The sequence below is a fragment of the Myodes glareolus genome, chromosome 2, assembly GCF_982192425.1.
Source record: "Myodes glareolus chromosome 2, mMyoGla1.1, whole genome shotgun sequence".
NCBI lineage: Eukaryota > Metazoa > Chordata > Mammalia > Rodentia > Cricetidae > Myodes > Myodes glareolus.
In genome coordinates, this window is record NC_142027.1 from 79,565,201 (window position 1) to 79,592,089 (window position 26,889).

The following is a 26,889-nucleotide window of genomic DNA, read 5'->3' on the forward strand; positions in this document are numbered from 1 at the left end:
TAAAACAGAAGAATTGGAAAAGTTACTGGTATTGAAGGTAAGCGTGCAGCCTCTTTTTATGCACACCTGGACCTGAACAGCTGAGGAGGAAGAGCACCCTTCACCTCCCCTCAGTAAGAATGACAAACCTGCAGCCCTCAAAGCAGATTAGCCTAAGAGAAGACTGCTTTATTTTACTAATGGTAACAGATGCTTCTGTGCTAATTCGAAATAGAAATTTAAAGAAGGAAAGGAGTTTGTTTCCCATAGTGTAAACAGACTAGAAGTCCCACAGGATCGAAGATTCAAGGAAAGGGGTCTCACTGCAGGCACAGCGCCTCTGAGTAGGACGTTCCTCTCCAGTGACTAAATGAAGCTCTTCAGGGAAGACCCAGTCCAGTCTCAAGCAAGCCAAACATCAAGTACAGTTCAGCTCCTTGCCAGTAACTGTAACACATTAAGTCACCTAAGTGTTCTGACAATGATCTCTATGTGTTCAGAAAAACAGCAAGTACTGCTCTATGTATCCTAACACACCTGCGGACAGAATTAAACACAAAGAATGCTCTAAGGTGTCTCTCTAGGCTATTTAAGCTTTAATTATAACAGCTTGTGGTAATACAGCTCTGGGACAGCATCTTCATCCTGCGTCCTGTCTGTCAAGGGGGAGCAGAGGAACACAGGGCCTGATATAAATATTTGATAGACGACTTGTGTTCTGTTCTGCATGGAGAAAGCAGGGATGAGGGCACAGATGAAAACCATAAACTACATTCAAATGAGTGCAGAAGTCATCTGACTTCAAAAGGTATAAATGACAGATGTAGGAATGAAACACTGTAGCATCGAAACTGGAATTTTCCTGGTGGTGGAGCAGGGAAATGAGGGAGAAGAGTGTAGGGGGTGGGTCAACCGAAAGCAAGCATTATGAAAATGCCACAAGGAAGCCTGCGATTTGGGATGCTAATTAAAAAGCAAAAGCACTCTTGAAGTGGAGATGAATGGGAAGCACACGGGAGAAGAAAAGTGGCACAGCTGAGCACGGAGCTAAAGCAAAGCCAGTGGGAGGGAGGGAGAGAAATGATGGAGGGAAGGAGGGGGAAGGGAGAGAAACAATGGAGGGAGGGAGGAAGGGAGGGAGGGAGGGAGGGAGGAGGAAGGGAGAGAAACGATGGAGGGGAGGGAGGAGGGAGGGAGAGAGAAAGAGAAATGATGGAGGGAAGGAGGAGGGAGGAAGAGAAAGAATGAAGGGAGGGAGGGAGGGAGAGAAATGATGGAGGGAAGGAGGAGGGAGGAAGGGAAGGAGGGAGAGAAATGATGGAGGGAAAGAGGAGGGAGGGAGAGAAACAATGGAGGGAGGGAGGGAGGGGGGAGGGAAAGAAACGATGGAGGGGAGGAGGGAGGGAGGGAGGGAGGGAGGGAGAGGTAACTAAGGAAGTTATGGACCTGGTGATGACACAGCTCTTGAGAGCCACTCTGTGACCGTCCCTGGGATGCTAATTAGAACACAGATCCCTATTCTGCTCCACTAATGACTCAGTTGAGAAGGTGTGGGTGAAAAAAAAAAAAAAGAAGGTGTGGGTGAGCCCCCAAGAGAGTCCGGCACAAGGGACTTGTTTTTAAGCAATAATAAAAAGTGCTGAGGCATCTATAATATCTTAAAGTTCATCCTTAAAATGATAAATTCCTTTAAAAACCTAATTTGAATTCATTTTAAATATAGTCATATGTCATTACTTTGAGAAGGATCCCAAAATTAAGCAAAAAGACTCAAAAGTTTCATGTTTCCTAAGTGTTTTTCAAGCATGGACTCCAAAGGCAGGATGATCAAGGTCCAAGCAGGTCTGACAACAAGGCTGAAGGCACACGTGAGCAGCTGTTCAGGAATAATACCCCAAATAGAACCAACTTTACATGTTAACAAACCAACCGTCATGGGAAAGCATGCAACTTAAGTCGAGCTGGTGATCCAGGGTTAGGAAAGCACTGCATCGTGCCTGGCACAGGAAGAGCAGCGTCATCTGAACATGCCAAAGCAGCTCAGCCAGAAAAATGCGGAGAGAGCAGAGTGCACACACTCTGGGATGCATTAGAATTGCCCCCTCATCCTCAAGAGGGAGGAAGCCCCTTTAAGGAGCAGATTTATCTAATCAGTGCTCAGTGTCTAAGCGCTAGCTCAGTCTCCATTATCCAAAATATTTTTTAAACTGCACAGGTGGGTCAAATGACTGCTCTGGTCCATCTTGATTTCTAAAGGAATGAATTTCATCACCTACATAAGGATTAGATTCAGAAAATGTCATGGAAACGTGATCCTCAACAGGTGGTTTCCATTCTTGCAAATATGAGTTACTCTCTGCTGAAAGCCGGAAGGGCACTGCCCACGCTCCATTGCGTGGCCACCTCTCCAGCTAACATCTGTCTGATGTGTGTGCATCAGCTGCATCAGGACATGCTAGCTGCCCAGGATGCACATCACCTCCTAGCTGCAAACGAGCTTTCTCTAACACACTGGATGTCATGACTCCTACTGTCTTACCCTCTTGTTCTCTTGAAAAATAACTTTCGTCTCTTGTTCAAATTAAATATGTAAAATGTTAAACGCCATGAAAAGAAATAAGACAATACTGAGGTCCTGCTGCCACCATCATTGTATTGTCATCCTTGTCATATACAGGAAACAGACTTGACGGACTAGACAAGAGTACGGGCTGTGGGGTCAAAGGGAGAATATCTAAGAGACCACGGTCTCCAATACACTAAATATTACTTTTTCACCTAACCCAGTGTTCTAAGACATTAAAAAAAAAGTCACAAATTCCATTGCAGCCATTGTATGCACAGCCCTATTCACCAGGGCTGCCACCCTTCACAGTGGCACCTCTCCCCTCGCTCAGCTTCCTTTGAGTCACCAAGTCAGGGCATGGCTTGACCTTCTTTCACAAGGGCACATGAAAAAGACCTGCCCATTATTTTGAAGCAATTGGTTATAATCCTGATCAATCATCTGTCTATATAAAGTGGCTAAAAACAAGCACTTTGCCTCAGCCAAAGACGGCAACTACCCTGGAAAGGAACCCAAGGAGACGCAGACAGCGCTTCCTTTGCTGGCTGCCATACTTCATTTGGGCATACCGCAATGCTCACAGACCTTTACTCTCAGGGCGCAAGGACTCCTATGTCAGGATGTGCAACCATGTCTCACAAGTCAAAAATAATGGGAAAAACCATAAGGAGAGCCGGGCTTTGCTTGTGCTCACCCCTACTTCACCAAGCCACTAGAGGCCATCGGCTGTGGAAGGACAGACACTCACAGCGGCAGACACGATCTGCGCAGATATTCCCTTCAGGAGTGAATGTCGCATAACCGACCCATGCAGTGAGAAGGCGTCAGGCAACTTCTTCTTCCTGAGAGAGAGAGAGGAGGAGAAGGAAATACTTAGCAGAAGGATGGAAAGGTAGGACCCCATGGCTCTGAGAGAAGAATATACATCTTAAAAGAAGAAGCTAACACTGCTGTTATTAATTATCAGTAATTACATAATTATTAATTGTTATTAAAAGACCAACCTTCAGATGTGCTCTAACTTGAGGCTCAGAGAGTCTCAAGCAAAAAAAAAAAAAAAAAACTAACATTCTTCTTCCAATTGCTCCAAATGTTCCCTGTCCACCTGGCACAGGATTGACTCCCCCTGCTCTCCCGAAGGATGGCTCCTGCCACCACTGCTCCTGCCCCTGCGGATGGATCTGCACCACCCCACTTGCCTGAAGACCTCTTCCCCCTCCCTTCCCCAGTCTGCCGTCACTCGCTCTGCTGCTCCTACTTACACTCCTGAGCACCTGAGTCAACGAGGATACCTTAAACTCTTACCAAACATTAATCAGGGTATGCCTGTTCTGAATAAAAATGTGCTCTGCTGATCCCAAAATGAGGAAGTCACAGGTCCTACTACAAGGATCCTACAGCCTAGCTTCTAAATACAAAAGCACAGACCAGAAATAGGAATGTCTGATGTGGGATTCCCCTCTGTATACTGTGAATATCATTGCTTAATAAAGAAACTGTCTTAGGCCTGTGATAGGGTAGATTAGAGCTAGGCGGGGAAAACTAAACTGAATGCTGGGAGGAAGAAGGTAGAGTCAGAGAGAAGCCATGGAGACAGACGGGCTGAAACTTTGCTGCTAGGCCATGACCTTGTGGTGATGCACAGATTAATGGGTATGGGTTAAATTAATACATAAAAGTTAGCCAATAAGGAGTTAGACCTAATAGGTCAAGCAGTGATTTAATTAATACAGTTTCTGAGTGGTTGTGTCAGAAGTCTGGGTGGCCAGGAAATGAATAAGAAGCCTCCTTACAACAAATGTGCAAATGGAGACGAATGGACCCTGTTTACTGGGGGAGATGAGGAAGCTACCAGGAAAGAGACATCTAATTTGCCTCAGCACACTGTGGGGAAGAGCCAGAACAAATGGGCATAGACTGGGTAGGCAGGGTCAAAGTGCTCAGAGAGAGGGCTCAAACAGGCAGGCAGAGCCCAGCCTGACTGCACACCAAACACATCAGTCCCGTCCAACTCCTGCCTGGTGAGCCACACACAGCCCAGGGGAGCTAGGAACACAGTTCAACACAAAATCAGAAACTTGTTTAATGAGATTGTGTGTGTGTGTGTGTGTGTGTGTGTGTGTGTGAGAGAGAGAGAGAGAGAGAGAGAGAGAGAGAGAGAGAGAGAGAGATTTTTTTCCTTTTAACTAAATTACAAGTTCTCAAATGTGAACCTGTGACAATTGTCAAAAGCTTGGACACACCTAAAAAGCAACAAGAAACCACCCTCACTTGTAAACAGGGGATGCAGGTCATTGAACTATGCATCTGTTTGGAAGACACTGTGATGAGGAGATGAACACACCTCAGGAACCGCTGTCTGGAGACGGCAATCTGAGGAAGACGGCGCTGGCATGGAAGACCTAAGCGGAAGAGTGCAGGTTCCCTGGCCCACATTCAGGCCGCATGCAGACTCAGCAAAGCATTTTACAGCACCCTTTCTCCATGTCTCTTGTCTCCGTGTTCTCCCCAAGAGTGTGGAAGGTGAAAGGTAGCTGAACCTGGGGTTATTGACAGTTCGAACCATCCTGTCCCCATCCCCTGATGCTCTCCTTCATTCCAAGGAAATGAAGAGTTCTGGAGTTGACCTTGCAGAGTGGGTGTGAGGGAGCGCAGGGAACACAGGTGGCCAGGAGGGCCAAGCCCCACAGTGTGTCCCTGCTGAGCTATACCCACTCCCACAGCTAATTACACTACACCATGAAGACAGTGACTTTAAAGAATCAAACTAGACTATACCAGTGAAGAAGGATTAATAAAAACTCAGAGACAGATATCGGGGTTCAACCTGATGGTCAGAAAAGCAAAACAGCCACCCACTAGCTCTTAGCTCTACCTCAGTCCGAAATGGTGGTCCAGCCTCCAGGAATCTCAGAATGAGACAGAGACTGAGGGCTGTCTCCGCTGGTTTTATATTCCTCTCTAGGTCTGGGATGAAGGGCGTGCCCCACTACCGCTTGTTTTCTATGGCAAGCAAGTGTGGCTACTGGGATTAAAGGTGTGTGTCATTGCTGCCTGGTCTGTAAGGCTGGCTAGTGTGGCTGTTTTACTTATCTGATCCTCAGGCAAGCTTTCTTTATTAAAATGCAAACGAAATGCCACTCCACACCATGAAGACAGTGACTTTAAATCATCAAGCTAGACTGGACCATGCATGAAGACACTGGTTTTAAATAACCAAATTATACTGTGCTGGAAAGAGAGAGACTAAGAAGAGAGAGACTAAGTAATCATCTATTTTGGCCATATACAAGTATGATTCACAAGAATATTTACCTCTTTAAGTTGGCCCTGTCGCCGCTGTCTGAGCTCGCCACAGAGGAGGTGTCGTAAGAGTGAGAATCAATGGTGTCGATGTTTAGCAAGGTAGGATCCTCGAGAACAAAGGACTCATCTTCATCATCAGTCTAGGTTGAAAGAAGATACAGTCAGAAAGTCAAGTCGGGTGAGCCGGGCACTGCTGGCTTCACAGCACCCAGCACCTGCTTCTGCTTCTCGTCCACGTATTCTCAGTTCCCAGAGACACGTGGTGCAGGACTCCACACAGAGATCACCCTCTAAAGAGTTCCTGGCAAACCCTCTCATACAGCAGGAAGAAGCAGGAACAGTTATGCAGGTCATTGCGGCTGCAGGGTATTTTGAAAACCCAAGCCTGAATAGATGCTTCACTGGTGAGCTAATGAGCAATGGGTAATTAGCAGAAAACAAATGGCTGCCATGAAAATATGACAGGTATACAGAAGAAAGTCACTCTTGGTGGAAAACATGCAGAAACCTTGACTTCATAACATGGATTGGACTGGGTAAAGGAAGCTGCCATAAATAGCAGGGGTGTGTGAACGGAAACTGAAGCTGGGCCAGATGAGCCAGAGTCCAGTCTCTACAAAGCACTGTTTTCCACCCGTTTGGTGGCAGCAGAGCCTACATCAGCCTTGTCTGCCACTGTACCTACAGTACCTGGTACAAGGCCTAGTATGTAACAGCACTTGCTTATTTAATTAACTAGAATACTATCTCCAGCAGGCAGGAGGGAGGGTATCAGGTCCTCTAAGCAGCAGAGACAAGATGGGAACAGTGTTTTAGGAAGATAAAAGGGGACACAGGCTGAAATAAGTGGGGAGGAAGAGGTTGTGGCAGAGGAAGGCTAAGGACCAGTTAGAGAGCCGTCTGAATACCAAGGAAGGAAAACAGAGTTCAGCTGAGGACCAGAGGCCAAGGGAGGCCACGGGGAAGGAGGCATTACTGAACTAAAATTCAGTCCCTGGTTATCCTTTAAAGGAAGCCAGGCAGTGGTGGCGCATGCCTTTAATCCCAGCACTCGGGTGGCAGAGGCAGGTGGATCTCTGTGAGTTCAAGCCTAGTTCCAGGACAGGCTCCAAAGCTACAGAGAAACCCTGTCTTGAAAAACCAAAAATTAATTAATAATAATAAAAGATAAATTGGAAAATAAATAAATGAGGTGGACAGGGCTGGAAAGGTAAAAAAAAATGTCAAAGAAGATTCTGAGGTGTCCATCTTGACACCCCTTGAGGGACTTGGCAGGGTGAGGCTCCTGCCCTTCAGCCACAAATGGCAGATAAAAGAGGTGAGGAGCTGGTTTGTACAGCTACCTCTGAACCAAGAACAACGCCTCCCTGGCCGCTCTCACCTCACACTCCCAATCACTACTCCAGGGTAGGCCCTACACTCATTGCCTCCCCACTGGAGCTGCCGGTCTCCAGTGCTGCTGAAGGTACTAGCCTCTGCCTACTGCAGTTAGCACGTCCTCCATGCCCCATCTTCCCTACTTACATACCCTCTCCTTGGTTCCCAACACAAGTGCCATTTCCTAGCTTCTCCTTAGCCCACCGCCAAACTCTGTTAATCCCCAGGAATATCTGAAGCTCTCTTCTGCTCCTCAGACACTCCCTATTTGAGGAAGCTTTTTCATGACCACAGCTTTAAGTGCCATGTGGTAATGGCTCTGAAATCTGTCTTCAACACCAACATTAGTCTATAATTTCACCACATTCCAGAATCCTCCACCACACACAAGTCTGCTAAGAATGAGCTTGTACTTGGCACGGAGACAGTTAGTTGAGAGCTGTGAAGGACTGCAGCAACTGCTGCGGGAGAAGGAAATAATTGGGAAATAAGAACTGCAAGGCAAAGGTCATAGCAAGAGAGCCAATCAAAGCCTTATTTGATTTTCTTAAGGAGCCTGGACACATAATTAAATAAAGCAGAGCACCTGAGAAAAGCCAGGCATGCAGGACAACTGAAAGAAAAAGAAGGAAATAAAGGAATGGAGGAAGTCAGGAGGAATTTAAAACTACTCTACACAGCAAAGCTATCAGCTTCCCCCAACTGTGAAAAATCCACACTCTTATCAAGTTTAGCAGACTTGTGTGCACTCCTGAACCCTGCATGTGAAAACCCAAAACTGAGACATCAGTCTCAGCAATAACAGAGCTGGGACACCTCCAGCACTGGGTGTCAAGGCCTACGCTTGTTTTGTTTACTGACTGTGTGTGTCCGTCTGTGTGAGTGTTTTGTCTGCACGTCTGTGCAACCTGTGCATGCTCTCTCTGCAGAGACAAGAAGGCAGCATCAGATCCCCGGGAACTGGAGTTACAGATGGTTGTGAGCCACCATGTGGGTGCTGGGAATCGAACCTGGGTCCTTTGCAAGCACAGCAAGTGTCCATAACCACTGAGCTAGCTCTCCAGCCCCATAGTTACTTTGAGGCAGGGTCTCAGGCAGCCTAGGCTAGCCTTCAGCTCCCTATGCAGCTGAGAAGGACCCTGAATTCCTGATAGCTGCTCCTCTGCTTCAGCTTCCTAGGTCCTCTCCTTCCCTCTCCCCCCATCTTCTCTCCTCCTTCCCTCCTTTCTTTCTGTGTGTGTGCATCTGTGTGTGTCTGTGTGCCTGCGTGTGTGTTACTGGTAATGAAACCCAGGGTCTCACATGCTATGCATGTGTTCTACCACTGAGCTACATTCCCAGACTTAAGATCTAAAGTCTCAATCTACTGAATGTGGATAAATGATACCAGATCATCCTCATATTAATACAAACAGAAAAAAATACAGACAAATTAGATTCAAATATGAAAGGAAAAACAATAAAGATTTTGGAATAAACAGATCCTGGCCTCAGAATTGGTAACATTTTCTTACCCAGAGAAAACACAAATAAATAATCACAATGGGAAAGTCTAAGAGCTGGGCTATGTTAATAACCTCTGGGCATCAAATGAAGCCATCCACAGTGTGAAGAGACACAGAATGAAAGAAGAGATTTTAATAAATATATCTAAGATGGGGTGCAGGTTGCATGGCACATATAAAGAACTCCTGGGCTGGAGAGATGGCTCAGCGATTAAGAGCACTGGCTGCTCTTCCGGAGTCTTGAGCTCAACTCCCAGCACCCACACGGTGGCTCACAACCATCTATTACAGGATCCGATGCCCTCTTCTGGCATTCAGATGTTACAGCACTAATATACATAAATAAATAAATCTTAAAAAAAGGAGGGGAACTTTTCACAAAAGATATCCAAATGGTCAAAATCTACTTGGAGGCATCCAAGGCCATCAATATTCAGGGAAATTCAAATTAAAAACCACTATTTACTTTTCAATAAGTGTAAAGGGCCAAAGAAGGACACAGGAAAACCCAACAGTCAACAGGTGCATACACAACCAGACATTTCACACCCTAACGTCTCAGACCTGTCTTCTAAAGAATATATTCAAACAGCGTTGTGGGATATTTGTACACTATATGAAAATGTATTGCTGTGATTGGTGTAGTAAAAAGCTGACCGGCCAGCAGCTAGGCAGAAGGTATAGGTGGGACCTCTGGGCAGAGAGAGAAAGAACTCTGGGAAGAAGAAGGCGGAGTCACCAGCCAGACTCGGAGGAAGCAGCAGGAACCATATGGAGAGATGAGGTAACGAGCCACACAACAGAATGTAGACTAAAATAAACGGGTTAATTAAAGTTCTAAGCGCTAGTGGGACGAGTATAAGCTAAGGCCATGCTTTCATAATTAATATTAAGTCTCTGTGACATTATTTGGTCTGGCTGAGGGGACATTACCAAACAACCATTGATAGCCCATGGCAGTGTTCACAAAAGCTGAGCTGTGCACAATCACTTCCCACTTCTAAGGGACATGAACAAGAAAAATGTGAGACAGGATGAAAGCATCCTCAGCTGTCACCACACAAATGTCACCAAGGGTGGGATGAGGAGATGAGACATTCAAAGAAACGCAGGGTAACGGTGATGAACACATGTGACAGAACCTCGGAACAGTGCGCTAGAGGAAGCAAGTCAGACACAAGCATGTATGCCGTGCGTGTGTGCATACACTCCCCTGTGCATGGAAGGTTCACAGCAGGCGATGCTAGTAAAGCTGGATTCACAATCACTCGAGGACAGGGCACTGGAGCCCAAGAGGAGTTTGGGGACAGGCTGTGCATCTGCCTCTGCATCCTGCTGTGCAGGCTGTTCAGCCAGGAGGGGCCTCCTGCTGCACACTTACGATTTGTTCACATTTCTGTGCACACATTGAAAAAGTTCACACTATATTCCTGGCTTCTCCACAGCATAACTGAAGCAAACCCAATATTACTCTGAGACTGGGAAACTATGAAAGATCAAGAGACAAGGTCATGATGAGGTCAAAGAACAAATTCAGTGAAGGAAAGTGACCAGAAGAGAAAGGTTTGGATTAGAGAATTTCCAGTTTAGAACCTCCAAGGCAGTCAGCCCTGGAATGCTATTTCATGTCCTAAGTCTTGGGTCCACAACATCTCAGAAGATTTTAACTTTCCATTTTAAAAACAGCCAAGGTCCATTTTTCTCCCAACCTCCCTTCAGGTTGCTGTAATTGAACATTATAGAATACACACATACAAATATTCTAAAGGAAGGGTTTATGCTGCCTTTTGGTTTTTTAATCATTTTCTTTAATAACCTGTGGTAAGCCTTCACATGAGTTCCCTACACCTGCCCAGTTTCAAATCCCATTCATTTCTCTCTCAGAACAGAGGCTGCCATATGGCACTATTCGGTCCCAACATTGACCACAGAGCGCTACCACAGTGGGCACCAAATTATACCCACGGAGGTAACAGTATTACCTTCTTGGTGAGCATGCATGCTCCTCAGGGACAAGAATGCTGTGCTGGGATAGTCTGCTTTCACGATGAATGACAGTCTCATTCACAGGAACATTTCTTTTAAATTTATTATCATTTTCAATTTATTTTTATTTTATATGTATGAGTGTTCTGCCCTCATACATGTATGCACACTATGAGGGTGCCTGGTGCCCAAGGAGGTCCAAAGAGGGCATCAGACTCCTTGGAACTGGAGTTAAGAATGGCTGTAAAGAAGTGTGGCTGCTGGGAATTGAACCCCGGTCCTCTGCAGAGCAACAAGTGCTCCTGACTGCTGAGACATCTCTCCAGCCCCACAGGAGCATTATTTTTGTTGTCAATGTTTAAAGATGTGCAAGTAAGGCTGTATACAGAATCCATTAAGGTAACTTTATTTCATACTCAGTAAGGCAGCTCAATGACAATGTAATTAAACTATGCTAACCAGACCAGCTAAACATATTTTCCTTACCTCTAAAAAGATTCTCTGTTAGAAATATTTATTAACAAGTTAATAAATTAAAATTTCACTACAAGAGATTCTTTCAGAGTACAATGCTACCAACATAAAATCTGAAAATATTTTTTTTCTAAACACAGATTTACAAAACGCTTTTGAAATTAAATATAGTCAAAGTAACTAACCATCAAACTGATTTAAAAAACCACCGAGGTCGAGATAGCTCAGAGGTAGGGCGCTTGCCCAGATGCACAAGACCCTGAGACACTCAAAAACATAAACTAGAAATTCAAGCCAAACAATAGCACAATAATGTTCACAGAGAAAGTAGCTGGTAAACTATGCGGCACTGTCTACAACCCTAAAAGTATATAAGATTCAGATAGAGGCGCGACCCTCAGAGCTAAGAGGCATCAGTAGGCATCTCTCCAGCCTCCTGTCTCCAAAACGTTAAACAGTCTTTAAAGGACAGAATGCAGCATGCAGTGGGCCCTGAGAGGAAGGGGGAGAAAAGGAGAGACAGGAGGGGAGAAGATAAAAGGGGAAAGAGGGAGGGAGAGGGAGGGACGGAGGGAAATAAACAAACTTGTAATTCAGAGAGGCTGTTCTGGGTGGTATAGGAAAGGCAACTGTAAAGAGTCTGAAGAGCCCGGTAAGCAGCATTCATCCGTGGTCTCTGCTCCAGTCCCTGTTTTCAGTCCTGCCTTCGGTTCCTGCCCAGGCTTCCCTCGGTGATGGACTCTAACACAAAAGCTGAAATAAGCCCTTTCATCACAGTGTCTGAAACATGTGGCTCTGGCAGGCCTTGTCCTTCTCCCCCGATTTCCCTCTGCCTTGCTAAAAACCATTAGGTTACATTCCCAAAGCCAGCCCCCAAGGTCTATTATTCCCTGAGACTGATGACCAAGGTCCAGCTATCAAAGTATTAAAGTCCAGCAATCAAAAGCCCCCTTTGGTTCACCTAATTGACATGCCCAATTAAAACTAAACACCTCATCCTTACATGGGGTTTCCCCTTTACCTTTATAAACCTCCATTTTCCTACGGGCCATGTCTGTCTCCTCTCTATCCAGAGAATTCAGTCCTTTGTCCTCCCTATGGGACAAATACCCCTGCCTCTCTCCCTCATCCTCCTGTCTTTGTCTCTTACTACCTGCCTTCTCTTCATCTGGAGCAAATAAATCTCTTTTGTGCTGAGAACTTGATCTTGGGGTCCTGAGGCGATAGTGTTCCTTGGGTGTTTATTAAGGCAATAGAAAGAAAACTAGGACACCCCCGCCTTGGTCCCCAGGCTGGTGGAGGGAGCAGCAGAAACCATCTTCACTGGGAGCTCATTAGAAGGTAGGAAGGTGCACTGTGGCCCCGGAACAGTGCCCAGGGTGAGGGGGTGAAATGATGTATGCAAAATGCTTCTAGACTACAGAGAGTTAGATAAGATAGTACCCACACACACTCCATCATATCCAACATTTCTCTTTTAACGCGAGTAGATCTTTATATGCCGCACCAGATCCTGCTAATTTTTTATTTTTTATTTAGTATCCACTTAGCAGCCAAAATCCCAAAACCAACTGGCTTTGCTCAGAAGAAACAACAGCGAGCCATTAGAGACCTCACGTCTGAAAGAAGTTTTATTACACAAATGGGATGATGCTGACAACTGTCATACAGATCTAAAAAGGTGGCTCAAAAAAATAGCAAAAAAAAAAAATAAAAGAGGTGTTAAGAGAGGATGGAGTCCTGAGTAGATGTGTGAGGAGAGGATGGAGTCCTGAGTGGATGAGGAGAGGATGGAGTCCTGGGTGGATGAGGAGAGGATGGAGTCCTGGGTGGATGAGGAGAGGATGGAGTCCTGAGTGGATGAGGAGAGGATGGGGTCCTGGGTGGATGAGGAGAGGATGGAGTCCTGAGTGGATGAGGAGAGGATGGGGTCCCGAGTGGATGTGTAAGGAGAGGATGGAGTCCTGAGTGGATGAGGAGAGGATGGAGTCCTGAGTGGATGAGGAGAGGATGGGGTCCTGAGTGGACGAGTCTTGGTCACATGAGCATGGCCATGTCACGGATTCCAGTGCCCCAAACCCATGGAATGGCAAAGTCTATCCAGGTCTTGTGGATACTAACAGTATATACTGAAAATGTCCCCTACAGCTTTTTCCTCCAGGATGTTTAGAGCCTGGGACTACTCCTGCAGAGAGCCCTCCTGAGATTAGCTAGGCCTTCCTCCTGGTTCAGATGATTACAGTAAACGGGCTTCTCCAATCCAGAGAGGTAAAATAAACATGCTGAGTTCCCAGCTGCTGCTTTTGTATCTCCATCAGGACAAGCAGAGCACCATCTAATTCAGGTTTTTCTGTTTGTGTGTCTTGTTTCTGCATTCATCATCGCTACAGCTAGGTCAATCCCTAAAACTGTACAAGACAGTTGGGAAAAGGCATCCTGTGTGGATGGGAACAGACATGCCATGAATGGATTACCTCCCTACAAATTATTGGTCAAAGAAATCCTTGAGACTCTCCCAAGCCATAGAAGCCAAAGCTTTGGGGAGCACACTAGATGGAAGACCACTGTTGGAAACACTCACACTCTGACTTTAGTACATGGAGAAGCTGAGCGGGGCTGGGGGTGGGGGGCTCTCCCTCACTGTTTAGCTTTTGTAGTGCCAGAAGCTGCTATCCAGGTTACTAAGGACTTGTCACTGACAGTCCTGCCAGCTATTAATCCTGTGTGCGACATTATCAACAGTATTTGAAAGATCCGCCCACTGGATACAACCAGGCGCTTTGGGAATGAGTTTGAAGGCCACTTCAGAAGGAAAACCACATTCTGAACTGTACCCGAGGAAAGCACATAGGTTGGGGGCAGGCTACTGCTATTACTTTGTTAAATGGCTATTATAAGCCTGTCAACTGCCTTCTAAGCATCTGTGTCTAACTTCTGCTAAGCATAGCCTTGGCTATAGAGGAAGGCTTATTTGCTATGGGATGTGATTACCCACAGAGACTCCTAATAACCAAAGAGATGAAATTCAACACCTGTTGTGGTACAGAGGCCCAGTTATCAGTACAGACTTACTCATGTCACCCTTCCAAAGCTCAGACAACAGTGAAAGAGAGGGAAGAAAGCCATTGGAAAATGGGGTACAGACGTAGAGAACTCTCAACAGAGGAATCTAAAATGGTTGAAAGACACTTAAGGAAATGCTCAATATCCTTAGCCATCAAAGAAATGCAAATCAAAACAACTCTGAGAGTCCATCTTACACCTGTAACAATGGCCAAGATCAAAAACACCGACAACAACTTATGGTGGAGAGGATGTGTGGTAAAGGGAACACTTCTGCATTGCTGGTGGGAGTGCAAGCTGGTACAGCCTCTTTAGATGTTCAGGTGGCGATTTCTCAGAAAATTAGGAAACAACCTTCCTCAAGACCCAGTAATACCACTTTTGGGTATATACCCAAAAGATGCTCAATTGTGCCACAAGGACATGTGCTCAGCAATGTTCATTGCAGCATTGTTTGTCATAGCCAGAACCTGGAAACAACCTAAATACCCCTTGATTGAAGAATGGATAAGGAAAATGTGGTACATTTACACAATGGAGTACTACACAGCAGAAAAATAAAATGGCATCTTGAAATCTGCGGGCAAACGGATGAATCTAGAAAACATCATATTGCGTGAGGTAACCCAGACCCAGAAAGACAAATATACGTACTCACTCATAAGTGACATAAACTTAAATATGTTTTTTTTAAACATAAAGCAAAGAAAAACCAGCCTACAAATCACAATCCCAGAGAACCTAGACAACAGTGAGGACCCTATGAGAGACATACATGGATCTAATCTACATGGGAAGTAGAAAAAGACAAGATCGCCTGAGTAAACTGGGAGCATGGGGACCATGGGAGAGGGTAGAAGGGAAGGGGAGAGAAAGGGGGGGAAGCAAAGAAAAATATATAACTCAATAAAAACAATTGAAAAAAGAGAGAGGGAAGAAAGCATGTAAGAGCCACAGGACAGGAGTGGAGCGTTGCAGTATAGCTATCACCTCTGGAAATAACATGACCATGGCATTGCCATCACCAGCAGAGATAATCCTGACTCAGTTCTACTGCAGGAAGCAAGGGAGAGCCGCCAGGTCTCAGTATCTTAGTGACTTTTCTATTGTGCTAAGACACTGTGATCAAGCCAACTTCATAGAGGTTATTTTGGGTGGGGGTGGGGGCTTACATTTTTCAGAGGCTTAGAGTCTGTGACCATAATGCTAGGACAGACAGCGGCTTTTGAAACCTCAAACCCCCAGTGATGCCCCTACTCCAACAAGGCCATACCTCCTAGTCCTTCCCAAACAGCTCTATCAACTGAGGACCAAGCACTCAAATACAGGAGCCTACAGGACTATTTTCATTCAAACCACTGTAGCTGGATTCCACATACACCGTCAGCCTGCCTCACAGTTGTACATAGTTTGGAAAGGTCCAAGAGTATACAGAAGTAGAAAGTCAACTGTGATGGCTGTTCTCGGTTATCAACTTGACTGTATCTGAAACTAATTAAAACCCAAGTGGCTGGGTACACCTGTGAGGGATTTTTTTTTTTCTTAACTGAATCATTTGAAATTAGAAGACCCATATTTAATCCAGATCTTTTGAGATGGGGAAGAGCCGAGCCACACCCTCTGGTGGCACCCTATATAAAGCACATGGACAAAGGAAACTTGCTCTTGCTCTCCATGACACGTCATTCCTTCACTGGAATTAGAGCCTACTTCTTCAAGATTCTGGATATACTGAAGATCAGCCAAAATGTCAAGCCTTGTGGACCGAACAACTATTGGATTCTTGAACCTCCCATTGGTAGATAGCTATTGTTGGACTAGTTGGACACAACCATTCTAATAAATCGTGTGTGTGTGTGTGTGTGTGTGTGTGTGTGTGTATGCCCACATATTTCATTCTATAAGTTCTATTAATCACTTGAGACCCTGACAAATAGACCAACTAAAGACAGGACTCCTGAAACACAGCTTTCATGAGGGATGCTGAGATGGGAATTTTCAGTGATATAACTATTTTTGAGTCATGTATTCTCTTAAATTAAGCCGAACAAATTCACTGGCTCACCAAGGCAGACTTATGTAGAATATCTTCCTTGGCCGATCACTGGTACCTTATCTTATGTGAATTACAATTATTCATAGGCCCCCAGAGAGACAGCAAATCAGCTGGGCACCAAGACAAAAGATGAGCAAGATGTAGTTTCTACCCTTGAGAAGTTCAAAATCTAGACCAACACTGACCAACAGAGTTTTCTGCTGTGCGGAAGATACTGTGTCTATGCTGGCCACTGTGGTAGCCACTATTGAGCTCCTGAAATGGGCCTTGCACAACTGAAAACCTCAAGTATTCTGTAATTAACATAAATTTTAAGTTGACACATGTAACTAGGGGCCATCATACTGAACAATATACATCCAAATGCATACAGTGTAACTAACCGGAGAAGTATGGAAAATCAATGCCACAAAGTGATAGTGACGAACACTATTTACCTACCTCATTAAGTATGCTCTCCAGAGTGGGAGGGGTGTCCACTTGAGGAATATCAAACTCCTTGTCGTCAATCTAAATAAAGAAATCAAGGTTCACAAGGCTTTTCCTCTTATAACTGTCGGATATTTTAAATAACCAGAACCGCTGATAAAGGACAAGCTGACCACTGACTGGATCATCTCTCAACTCAGCAATTCCCATCCACACATTCATCAGCTCTCAAGGCCAAGAACACTGCCTGTGTTGCTCTGATGGCCCTATACCTTTCTGAAAAGTTGAAGGATGTTTGTACCTCCTTTCTTAGGATAACGAAACCACGTCTCATGCCAGGCCCTCCCACTTCCTCGGTTCAGACTTGAGACTGAAATGACACGCCAAAGCATGGTAGAATTTCCTGTTTCTCTCACTAGCGTGTCTAAAAGTTGTCATTAAATACTCTCAGAGTCACAGAAACATTACTACTCAGTCAAGAAGGAAAGCAGATAAAGTGCCAGGTAGAGTTCTAATACCCGCATCAGCTCTGTGACCCTGAGAAGGCATTCAGCACAGCTGCACGCCGTGTCCATCTGTGACGTGGATTACCAGTGTGCAGCTCACGGGACAACACCAGAGCGCTCCACACATGGTAACGAACTGACTCCACAAAGAAGAGTGACGGGACCCCGTACCCGGAACAGACTCCTGCTCACTAGGCTGCAGATACAGTAGGTTCAGAGCATTTGCATCACACAGCACACCAGCCATCACTTGATAGAAATTTAACCTTTACCAGATCATTTTTGAACTCCAGCTCCTTATCCAGATCTATGCAAGAAAATTTTGAAAGAGAAGCTTCTAGACTGAAAGACTTGTTCAACTCTTCCTCAGTAGTCCTGGCACACAGGTTCTGTTCCAAATTCTCCTGGTCTGGTTCATTTTCCATATTTGCTCCCAGTAACTGTACTCAACCAATCCAAGCAATTATGTTTCTTGTTTCTGGCCTCGGATTACAGAGATCCAGTGACGATTTCTTCGGTAGGGAGGTAGCGTTGTCTAGATATCCTCCTCTCAGCTGAACATTTCAGAGAAATCCTTGCTTGGGTTCCACGTGGCCATCTATAGATTGGAGGAGAGCACGTAGGTGGAGGGTTCCTACGAGAATACAAACAGGGTAAACTTAGCTCTGACTTGTAGAGTATAGGACTGGAGTCTCTACCCACCCAAGTCGTGAGACAAGTAACAATGGCATGAAACGTGGTAGGTCCTAGACAGTATCAAAGTGGATTTATATAGCTACAGCCAGAGGGAAAACTGGTGTCAAAAGCTTCTAAACAATCATGCCCTTCTATTCTGGGACCTCAGGGTAGCTCTCCAGCTTCCCTGGCAATAGCACATACGCTGGTTTGGCCACCATCAACTCCAGGCCAGCTGAGCATACCTACCCAGGACAGGCAGTTATTTAATACCACACTATCAAACCTAAGAGCCGATGGAAAGGGGGCGTCAACAATGACTGTAGGATAAAATAATTACACAAAGCCAGCCACGGAAAACATGGCTGTCTTTAGAGAAGAATAAATACTGAAGAAATCTAGAAATGTGTACAGAAGCACTGTGTGTGTGTGAGTGAGCAGAGCCCAGAAGAATACATCGAGTGTCCTCCTTGACTACTGACTCTCCACCTTTTCCTTTGAGGTAGGGTCTCTCCCTCACCCCAGGGTTTTCCCAGATAGGCTGGAAACCAGCAAACCCCGTGAGGCGCCTGTCTCCACTTCCCTCAAAGGAAACATAACTGCTGTATTACAGTCATGTGCCTTACGCCTGGGTGGTTGTGAGGGTGCCGAGAGCTGAACTCCTTCCTTCACGATTGCACAGGAAACAATCCTAACTACACTCCTAACTCCTAACATCCTCCAGCCCTTAGAAAACTTAGCTTTTTAAAATTAACTTAAATGGATTCAGAATACCATCTGCCAGCAGTAAAGATAACTTTTCTAGTGTGTCCAAGATCTTTTCTTCTATTCCTAGCACATGCGTGCACACGCGCGCGCGCACACACACACCCACACACCCACACCCACACACAGTAATAAAATACAACACAAAAAAAATAAAAATAATAAAATAAATAAAATACAACACAAGTAAGCTTAGTTATCTTAAAGCAACATGCCCAAACTCACTGACAATTTTTAGCACCTATGATTAGGGTATTAAAATAAAATGAATAGCTAATACATGTAAGACATATGGACTTATGAAAACTGACTTATTACAACTGAAATTGACTCTTCTATCCCATCTGGAATATTTCCAAACACAGACTAATTTCTTTGAAACAAACTCTAATATTTTTTCTTCAAGACACATGCTATCAAAACATTCCTAGGAACATAGCTGAGGGCATTCTTCCTGACCACATCTGAACACATCATATCCGGTACTTAATGCACTGCTCCTTATCAAACACAGGCAGCAGCAACCATGATGCTCACACACCTGCCTTCAAAGACTCTGGACAAGTTACTTCTTTATAATCTCCTCCCATCATCCTGTGCATCCACTCTGGGATTTGTGACCCTTCTTCTGTTCTTATTTCACACACACACACACATACACACACACACACACACACACACACCACTAAGTCATTTAGTGTTACTTATATGTACATGTGTTTAGGACACAATATATCAGGACTCATGCTTGGAGAAAATTGACTGCCTATAGTCCTTTATCTAGGGTGGGTGGGGCCTTGTGGACTTTCCCCTATCCCTATTGGCATGTCCACTGCTGTGGTCAGTATTTGGGTCTTGTTTAGACAATCACACTGTTACTATTTCAAGAGTTAGCATCCCTACCATATTATAAGGTACAATCTCGCAGCAGGCATCCTGGTCATCTAGAACTTACAAACCTTTTTTTAAAGATGTATGTATTTGTATTTTATGTGTATGTTTTTAAGATGTATATTTCTATCTTATGTGTGTTTTTTAAGATGTATGTATTTGTATTCTATGTGTATGTTTTTAAGATGTATATTTCTATCTTATGTGTATTTTTTAAGATGTATGTATTTGTACTTTATGTGTATATTTTGCCTACATGTCTATCTGTGCACCATGCACATGCAGTTCCCTCACAGGCCAGAAGAGGGCATTTGAACTCCTGGAACTTGAGGTGCAGCCGGTTGTGAGCCACCATATGGATGCTAGGAACACAGCCCAGGTTTTCTCTAAGAGCAGCAAGTACTTTTAACCAAGGAGCCATCTCCAGGCCCTGGTTCTTACCATCCTTATGTCTCTTCTGTAATGTTCTCTGAATCTTAGGTGCAGGAGTTGTGTTACAGATGTACCAACTGGAGCTAGGTACTTCTGCAGCCTCTTAAAACAGTGGGAAGAACCACATGGAAGGAGAAAAGAGAGAGAAGGCAATAAGCAGACGGAGACAGAGAGACAGTGGGCAGCCAGACGGCAGAACCGTTTCAGCCTGTAAAAGCACTTGCCACATAAGCCTGATGACCTGAGTTAACTTTCCAGAACAACGGCAGAACAAAAGAACATACACCCAACAGGCTGTTCTCTGATCCCCACACATACATGCCCCCAACAATAAATAAATGATACTTAAATTATAAAACCAGATATGGTGGCACACATGTGTAACCTCCAAACTCATACAGTGAGATGAGAAGGGACAGAATCACGTGGAAGCTTGCGGGCCACCTAGCCTGGGAAAAGGTGGCAGGAGAGACAAGAGGAAGGCAAGGCCAACTCCTCAAAGGCATCCTCACTTCCATCTGGGAACTGATTGCTCTCACTCCCTTCCCTCCTCCCTCTCCCTCTTTCTCCACACAAAATAAATAAATAGAGAAATGCTTTTTAAAAAACAAAGACCCTGAGAAGGACTAGATGAACTGTTCTCTGGCCTCTGCATGCCCATGCACACATGTGCACACACATCAGGTTTCAATCTGGACTTTACCAGTTCCTATCTGTGACGTTGGGCAATCTGGTTGCTCTGCAACCCTTTTATTTCTACATCTGTAAGAGGAGCCGTGTGAACATCTGTGTTGTTTGTACTGCTTTGCCAGAACAGTACCTCTTCTGGAAGGAGTTCTCCAGTGGCGCTCTCTGCGGAGGCCGCCAAACATCAAGGGGACTGGGGAGAAGAGGCCTGAGGAACCCTCTGTTACACAACAGAAAGGTCAGATACAGGTTTGGAACCCGCCTCTACCGGCAGGACTTTACTCCAGGCCCACACTCCCCAGCGGGAATAAAATCAGTCTTTTAAAAAGTATAGATGGGCAGGGAGGAATCCAGGTTCTAGTTTTCTAAGTCAGCTCTGCCCACGGCATCGGGCAGTTTACTATGCAGGCCAACAAACTCCTCCTCCACACCTACCCTACCTCTCTCTCTTCCCCACTTCCTCCATCCCTCCCCTCCTGGGACTCTTAGGAGTCCTGACAGAAGAATGCAGTTCCTCTCTTCTGGGACACCGTGGCAATAAAAGATACACTGATTACAAGGCACTGAGTGATGCCTAGATACAGTAATTTTCAAGAAATAATATATGTTATCATTTACATGTTCCTCAAGATTTCCAAAACCTTCAAAGTTAAAGACTCTAATTGAGATTAGTAGTTTTGTAAATATCACACACATCTTCTGACATGGCAGCAGTTTGGTCACGTGACAAATGTCAATAGCTGTGTGAGACTAACATGAAGTTATCAGACACCTTCAACACCCTCAAAACTGCCCTGAAGATTCTCTTCCACTAACCCAACCGACCATCCTGCTTGGCCCCATTCCTCTTAGCCCTGCTCTCCATTTCCACTGATGAAGTCAACTGTCTCCTCATCATCACCTCTTTGTCACCTGCTGTGTCTTTTCTTCCTCTGTTAGCAAAGACTTTCCCTGAGTAGATACATCTGAGTTAAAAGTTACTGTGCTGATCTTTTAAAGGTCACTAGGAGTTACTCCATCACTTACTCTTGTCTCCATTCAGAGATGGATTAAGAGGCTGGGGTGATGGCTTGGTCAGCAGAGTGCTTGCTTTGAAAATATGAGGACCCGAGTCTGAGCCCTAGCACCCACATGAAAAGCTGAGTACAGTGGCACATGCCTGTGAGCCCAACCTGTGGGACTTGGGAGAAGGATCCCTAGGCTTCTAGCTGAACTGACAAGCTCCGGGTTCAGGGAAAGACCTTGTCTCAAAATTATAGTAGGGAGTGACTGAGGAAGACACAAGACATTGATCTTTGACCCCCATACACATATGAACACATCTAGACTACACACACACATACGCATGCAAAAATACAAACATGCATATGTGCATGCACACACATGGGGGTACGCCTGAACATACCTGAGGGAGGAAGCACGGGGGTGTCTGATGGTGTCTATCTTAATTACAGGAATTTGTAATTATGTAGTTTCTTATAGCAAAGGGAACTTTGTTAATATAACTAGATAAGGACCTAAGTCAAGTGGTGGTGGTGCACATCTTTAATCCCAGCACTTGGGAAACAGAGGCAGCCGGGTCTCTGTGAGTTCAAGGCCAGCCTGGTCTACAAAAAGCAAGTTCCAGAACAGCCAGGGTTGCTGCACAGAGAAACCCTGTTTCAAAAACCAAAAAGAAAAAGGACCTTGAGATGCGGACCTTATTCTGGGTTATCCGAGTACCCCCAATATAATCATGGATCTTTAATAGTAGAAGACAGAAGCGGAAAACTGTCACAGTCAAAGAAAGCATTATATTATACAACAGAAACAGGGTCAGGAGGCCAGGATGACTCCCCGAAGACGAAGGAAAGTGTTAGGAGTCAGAGAATGCAGACTGCCCCTAGACATGACAGATCCTCTCCTACAGACCCTAGGGCAGTGTTCTCAAGCATGGGTCACAGCCACTTCGATGGCCAAATGACCATTGGAAAACACAGATATTTACATTACAATTCATAACAATAACGAAATTACAATTATGACGTAGCAACAAAAATAATCTTATGGTTGGGGGTCGGCACATCACGAGGAACTGTATTAAAGGGTCTCCTGGTAGGAAGGCTAAGAACCACTGTTTTAGATCCAAAAGCCTCTCCTGACACCCTGACTTTAGTAAGACAAGTTACAACTTTGAACTACAGAACTAAAATCCTAAGTGTACTGTTTTAAGTCACTGAATGTGCCATGGTTTGTACGGCAACAATAGGAAGTAAATATGGTTAGCAAACTTCAACTAATTTGCTTCTGGCCACACCTCAATGTTCTGAAATAGCAAACTCAGTGAGTGATCACCTGAGTTTGTGAGTTCCAGAACAGCCAGGGCTGTCACACAGAGAAACCCTGTCTTGGGGGAGAGGGGGGACACAACCAAAAGAGACCAACATCTTAGTAATTCTCAAGATTATTTCCTTTTAAAGTTATTCTCAAAAATTAACAGCCAGGGACCATTTTTAAAAAAAGGGGGAAGGCTGGAGAGAGGGCTCAGCAGTTAAGAGCACTGGCTGCTCTTCCAGAAGACCCAGGTTCAATTCCCAGCATCTATATGGCAGCTTACAACTGTCTGCAACTCCAGTTCCAGGGGACCCTATACACTTACACAGACATGCAGCTAAAACAACAATGTACACAAAATAAAAATTTATAAACTAAAAGAGAGAGGGGGCAAGATGTACCATATAAACAGAAAGGTTCCATTGTACCTGTGGTCAACTAAAAGCTGATGCAGTGGTTCTCAGCCTTCCTAAAGCTGCAGCCCTTTAATACAGTCCTTCATGTTGTGGTGACCCTGACCATAGTTACTTTCGTTGTTATAACTGTAATTTTGCTACTGTTATGAACTGTGATGTAAATATTTGTTTTCCAATGGTCTTAGGTGATACCTGTTGGGAAGCCCCCACCCCCCCACCCCACCCCACCCCCCCCCCCCCACCCCACCCCACCCCACCTCACCCCCCGCCCAGGAAAGCCCACCATCGGCAGCTCCTCCCCTGGAACCACTCAAGACGGCCTACAGGTTACTTAAGCCCTGGCCCATAGATCTGCCACCTGTGCTCTGTGGTTCTCTCTCCTGGCTTCCTGAGAGTCCCCACCCCCACCCCCAGTACTCTGCTTTGCTTTGTCGTTTATTAAATCTGGATTTATTTATTCAGTTTGATGTGGCTTATTACCTTGGCAGAGGAACCCAGTAGCTGGGTATCCGAAACTTATCAATCCCTGTGACACAGTCCTTCAAACTCAGAGGGGTCGCGACCCACAGGTTGAAAACCAATGTGGTGAGCACCGGCCTAGGTTCTGACTGTAGCTAAAGTTCACACCCATCCTCCAAGTCCCAAGAGTCTGGACCACACCGATGCTCTTCTGAGAGTCCTCATAAGATGCTTGGGGACACCCTGCTTAAGGAATGTTTTCCTAAACACTACCTTGGAACTTCCATTCTTTGGATTCACTAGTTATGTACCACAGTAAACATTAAGTTTTTTAAACTTAACATATTGTAGCAAATACCATGCAATCCTGGTAAGGAAGCACTGTTAAGCCAGCCTTGCTTCTGCTCATCTTAACCTAGGGTTTTCCTTCTTTGCTCTGCTGTTTTGTGAGTTAATTTATATTCATGTTCTACTAACTTCCTCTAGTGAAACATCTCATTTTTAGCAGCCCGCCAAAGGCCACGGGATAAAACTCCAGATTCTGTGCCTGTACACAGGTACTCCCTACTTTCTCCACACCACCATGAGTTCTGGAGATAGAGGCCTGCAATCAGAGGCAAAATGTCTTCTACTTTCCCTCCTCTTCCCATTGTTTTCTTCTGTACTAAAGTTCCTTCCTTCTTTGTGTCCAACTGTGACCTGAGAATCTGGTTCCCCCCCCCCCCAAGAAAGTCCTTTTCCCAAGGTCAGGCATTTAGACAAAAGCCCCAGTCCCTCAAGGGCCAGAAAAAAGTTCCTGCTAACTACAAAGAGAATCATTTTCCTTATCTCAGACTAGAGGAACTTGTGGCCTGTGGTGTCTATTAACTTGTCAAGGTCAGAGTTAGCCTGGGGGCTCCCTCGTCCCCACTCAGGAGTCCCACTAGCTCAGGAGTTCCCTTTCTTTCCCTCCCCTTTAACCCTGGAAATCTCTCCCCATCACTGCTTCTCCTTGCTTTCCTGGCAAACAGCCTTGACAGTTTAAATAAACTTTCCCCTTTTCACCCAGAGTGGCTATTTTGGTTACTTTACTGCGCCCATTTTCTTTCATCCAGAGCCCGAAACCTGTGAGGGGCATAAGTGAGCTCTCCTTCCAAGGGGCTGGGCCTCTCCTAGCTGAACCACACTGCCAATTTTGCCCTCCTGGGTGGAGATCACTTGCCCGTGCTGGCTTCTGCCACCCAACACATTTGGTTCCAGATTCTGGAGTCCAGTTGCTCCTCCTGCTCTACACATCTTGGTCTCTCCTTACCTACTTGGTAAGTGTCCTCTCTTTCTATGCCCTTTTGGGGAGCCCACCACATGGGCATCTCCCTTCTACATCCTTTGGGGCCCCACTGTATGGGCAATTCTCCCTACTAAGACACATGCTCCTCTCTCTGTAATGGTTGTTCTGTCTCTTTAAGAGACAAGCCACACCTACTCCCTCCCCCATCTGCTGAGGTAGGCTGATCTTCAGCTTCCAGCCTGAGCTCACTCTCTTTTCTGTCTTCCTCTTGGAGAGGCAGCTTCCCTTCTGTCTCTCTCCCCACTTCTCTGCTTCCCCCCTTCTCTGTCTCTTTCTCTTCTTCTTCTTCTTCTTCTTCTTCTTCTTCTTCTTCTTCTTCTTCTTCTTCTTCTTCTTCTTCTTCTCTCTCTCTCTCTCTCTCTCTCTCTCTCTCTCTCTCTCTCTCTCTGCCCTCTTCTCCCTTCCCCCTCCATAACCCCCTGAATAAATATTCAATCTCACTCTGCGTGTCGTGTCTATCCATGTCTCTGTCTCCTGCCCGCCCGCCATGTGTTTCCCTGCCTGGGACCAGCCATTGCTTGGGGACAGGCAGCCGTCTCTTCCTGGGACTGGCTGCTCCCAGGGCCTGCTGCCTGCCGCCACATGGCCCTGGCCCGCTACCACCATTTGGGACCTATAGCATTTGTCCTGCCTACTGCCGCCGGGGATCTTGCAGCATTTAAAAAAAAAAATCATAAAACCCCCTTTTCCAAAGCCTCTCCCAGTGCACCTCTCTGGCCGTTTTCTCCTCTGCCTGCTCTGACACTCATCTCTCCCCTTCTACTGGGTGTCACTATGGAGCTCCCTGCTTTGTCTGCTTGTACTATGAAAGCCACACCAGCGTGCTAGGAAGCATCCTCTCACCGTACTGGACCTCTCTCATGTAGAGAGGGATGCCTCTCTTCGTGATTTGGGACATTTCTCTCTAGTCTGCTTGGGGACACCCCAGATAGAAACTCCTGTCATTGCACTTAGTCACCTCAGCTCCCTTTGTGGAGAGAACTAAGGAGTCGCCGTCCCCCCATCTACCTCTCTCACTCTTAGACCATGGGCTCTTCCCACTCAGGACCTAACCCTCAATTCCACTTGCTGTCTACTCAAGTCCCAACACATCTCAGTCTTGGTGATGTCATCGGTTTTGGTTTTTTGGTTTTTTTTTTTTTGCAGCACAGCCTGGCCACAATACAAACTAGATGGTCAGTTTCAATGGCATATGTGACTACCAAATCCTCACTGAGCTTGACAAACACTGCCAATGCATGGGCAAACAGACCACGTGCAGGCTTTCCTCACTCTCCGTTCACACCCTTCCCTCTGTAACTCATGCTATGTTCACTGGGTTCTCCTGACAAAAGCCAAATCCCCACCCAAGGCTGACCAGGACCCAGATCTATCTGACTCTTTTTGACTTAGATATATAAAGGATTCGGCCCCACCCAAGGTACCTCCTCAGTCTAATCCACTTCCTCAACCTAATTCTCTGGTACCTTCGGCCAACTCCCAAGCCCAACCCTAACTGGACCTCAACTACACTCACCTCATCACCTCCCACAACACTCACGTGCAGGGCTGGAGAGATGGCTCAGCAGTTAAGAGCATTGCCTGCTCTTCCAAAGGTCCTGAATTCAATTCCCGGCAACCACATGGTGGCTCACAACCATCTGTATTGAGGTCTGGTGCCCTCTTCTGGCCTGCAGG

General features: G+C 45.6%; 1 protein-coding gene across 6 annotated transcripts in view; it reads right to left on the bottom strand.

Annotated features, from left to right (window-relative positions):
- Vps8 (VPS8 subunit of CORVET complex) overlaps window positions 1–26,889 on the bottom strand; it is a 212,800-nt gene that overhangs the window by 179,921 nt on the left and 5,990 nt on the right. For 3 of the 6 annotated variants that reach the window (XM_087902102.1, XM_087902086.1, XM_087902090.1), the window contains exons 2-6: window positions 26,729–26,882; window positions 17,520–17,881; window positions 16,754–16,822; window positions 5,861–5,991; window positions 3,294–3,387 (exon numbers count right to left, since the gene is read on the bottom strand). In XM_087902102.1, the coding sequence (XP_087758228.1) occupies window positions 3,294–3,387; window positions 5,861–5,991; window positions 16,754–16,822; window positions 17,520–17,672 (447 nt within the window). In that variant the 5' untranslated portion in view covers window positions 17,673–17,881; window positions 26,729–26,882. Of the gene's footprint in view, window positions 1–3,293; window positions 3,388–5,860; window positions 5,992–16,753; window positions 16,823–17,519; window positions 17,882–20,019; window positions 20,113–26,728; window positions 26,883–26,889 lie in introns of all 6 variants that reach the window. The other 3 variants (XM_087902096.1, XM_087902095.1, XM_087902093.1) reach the window with 3 other exon arrangements.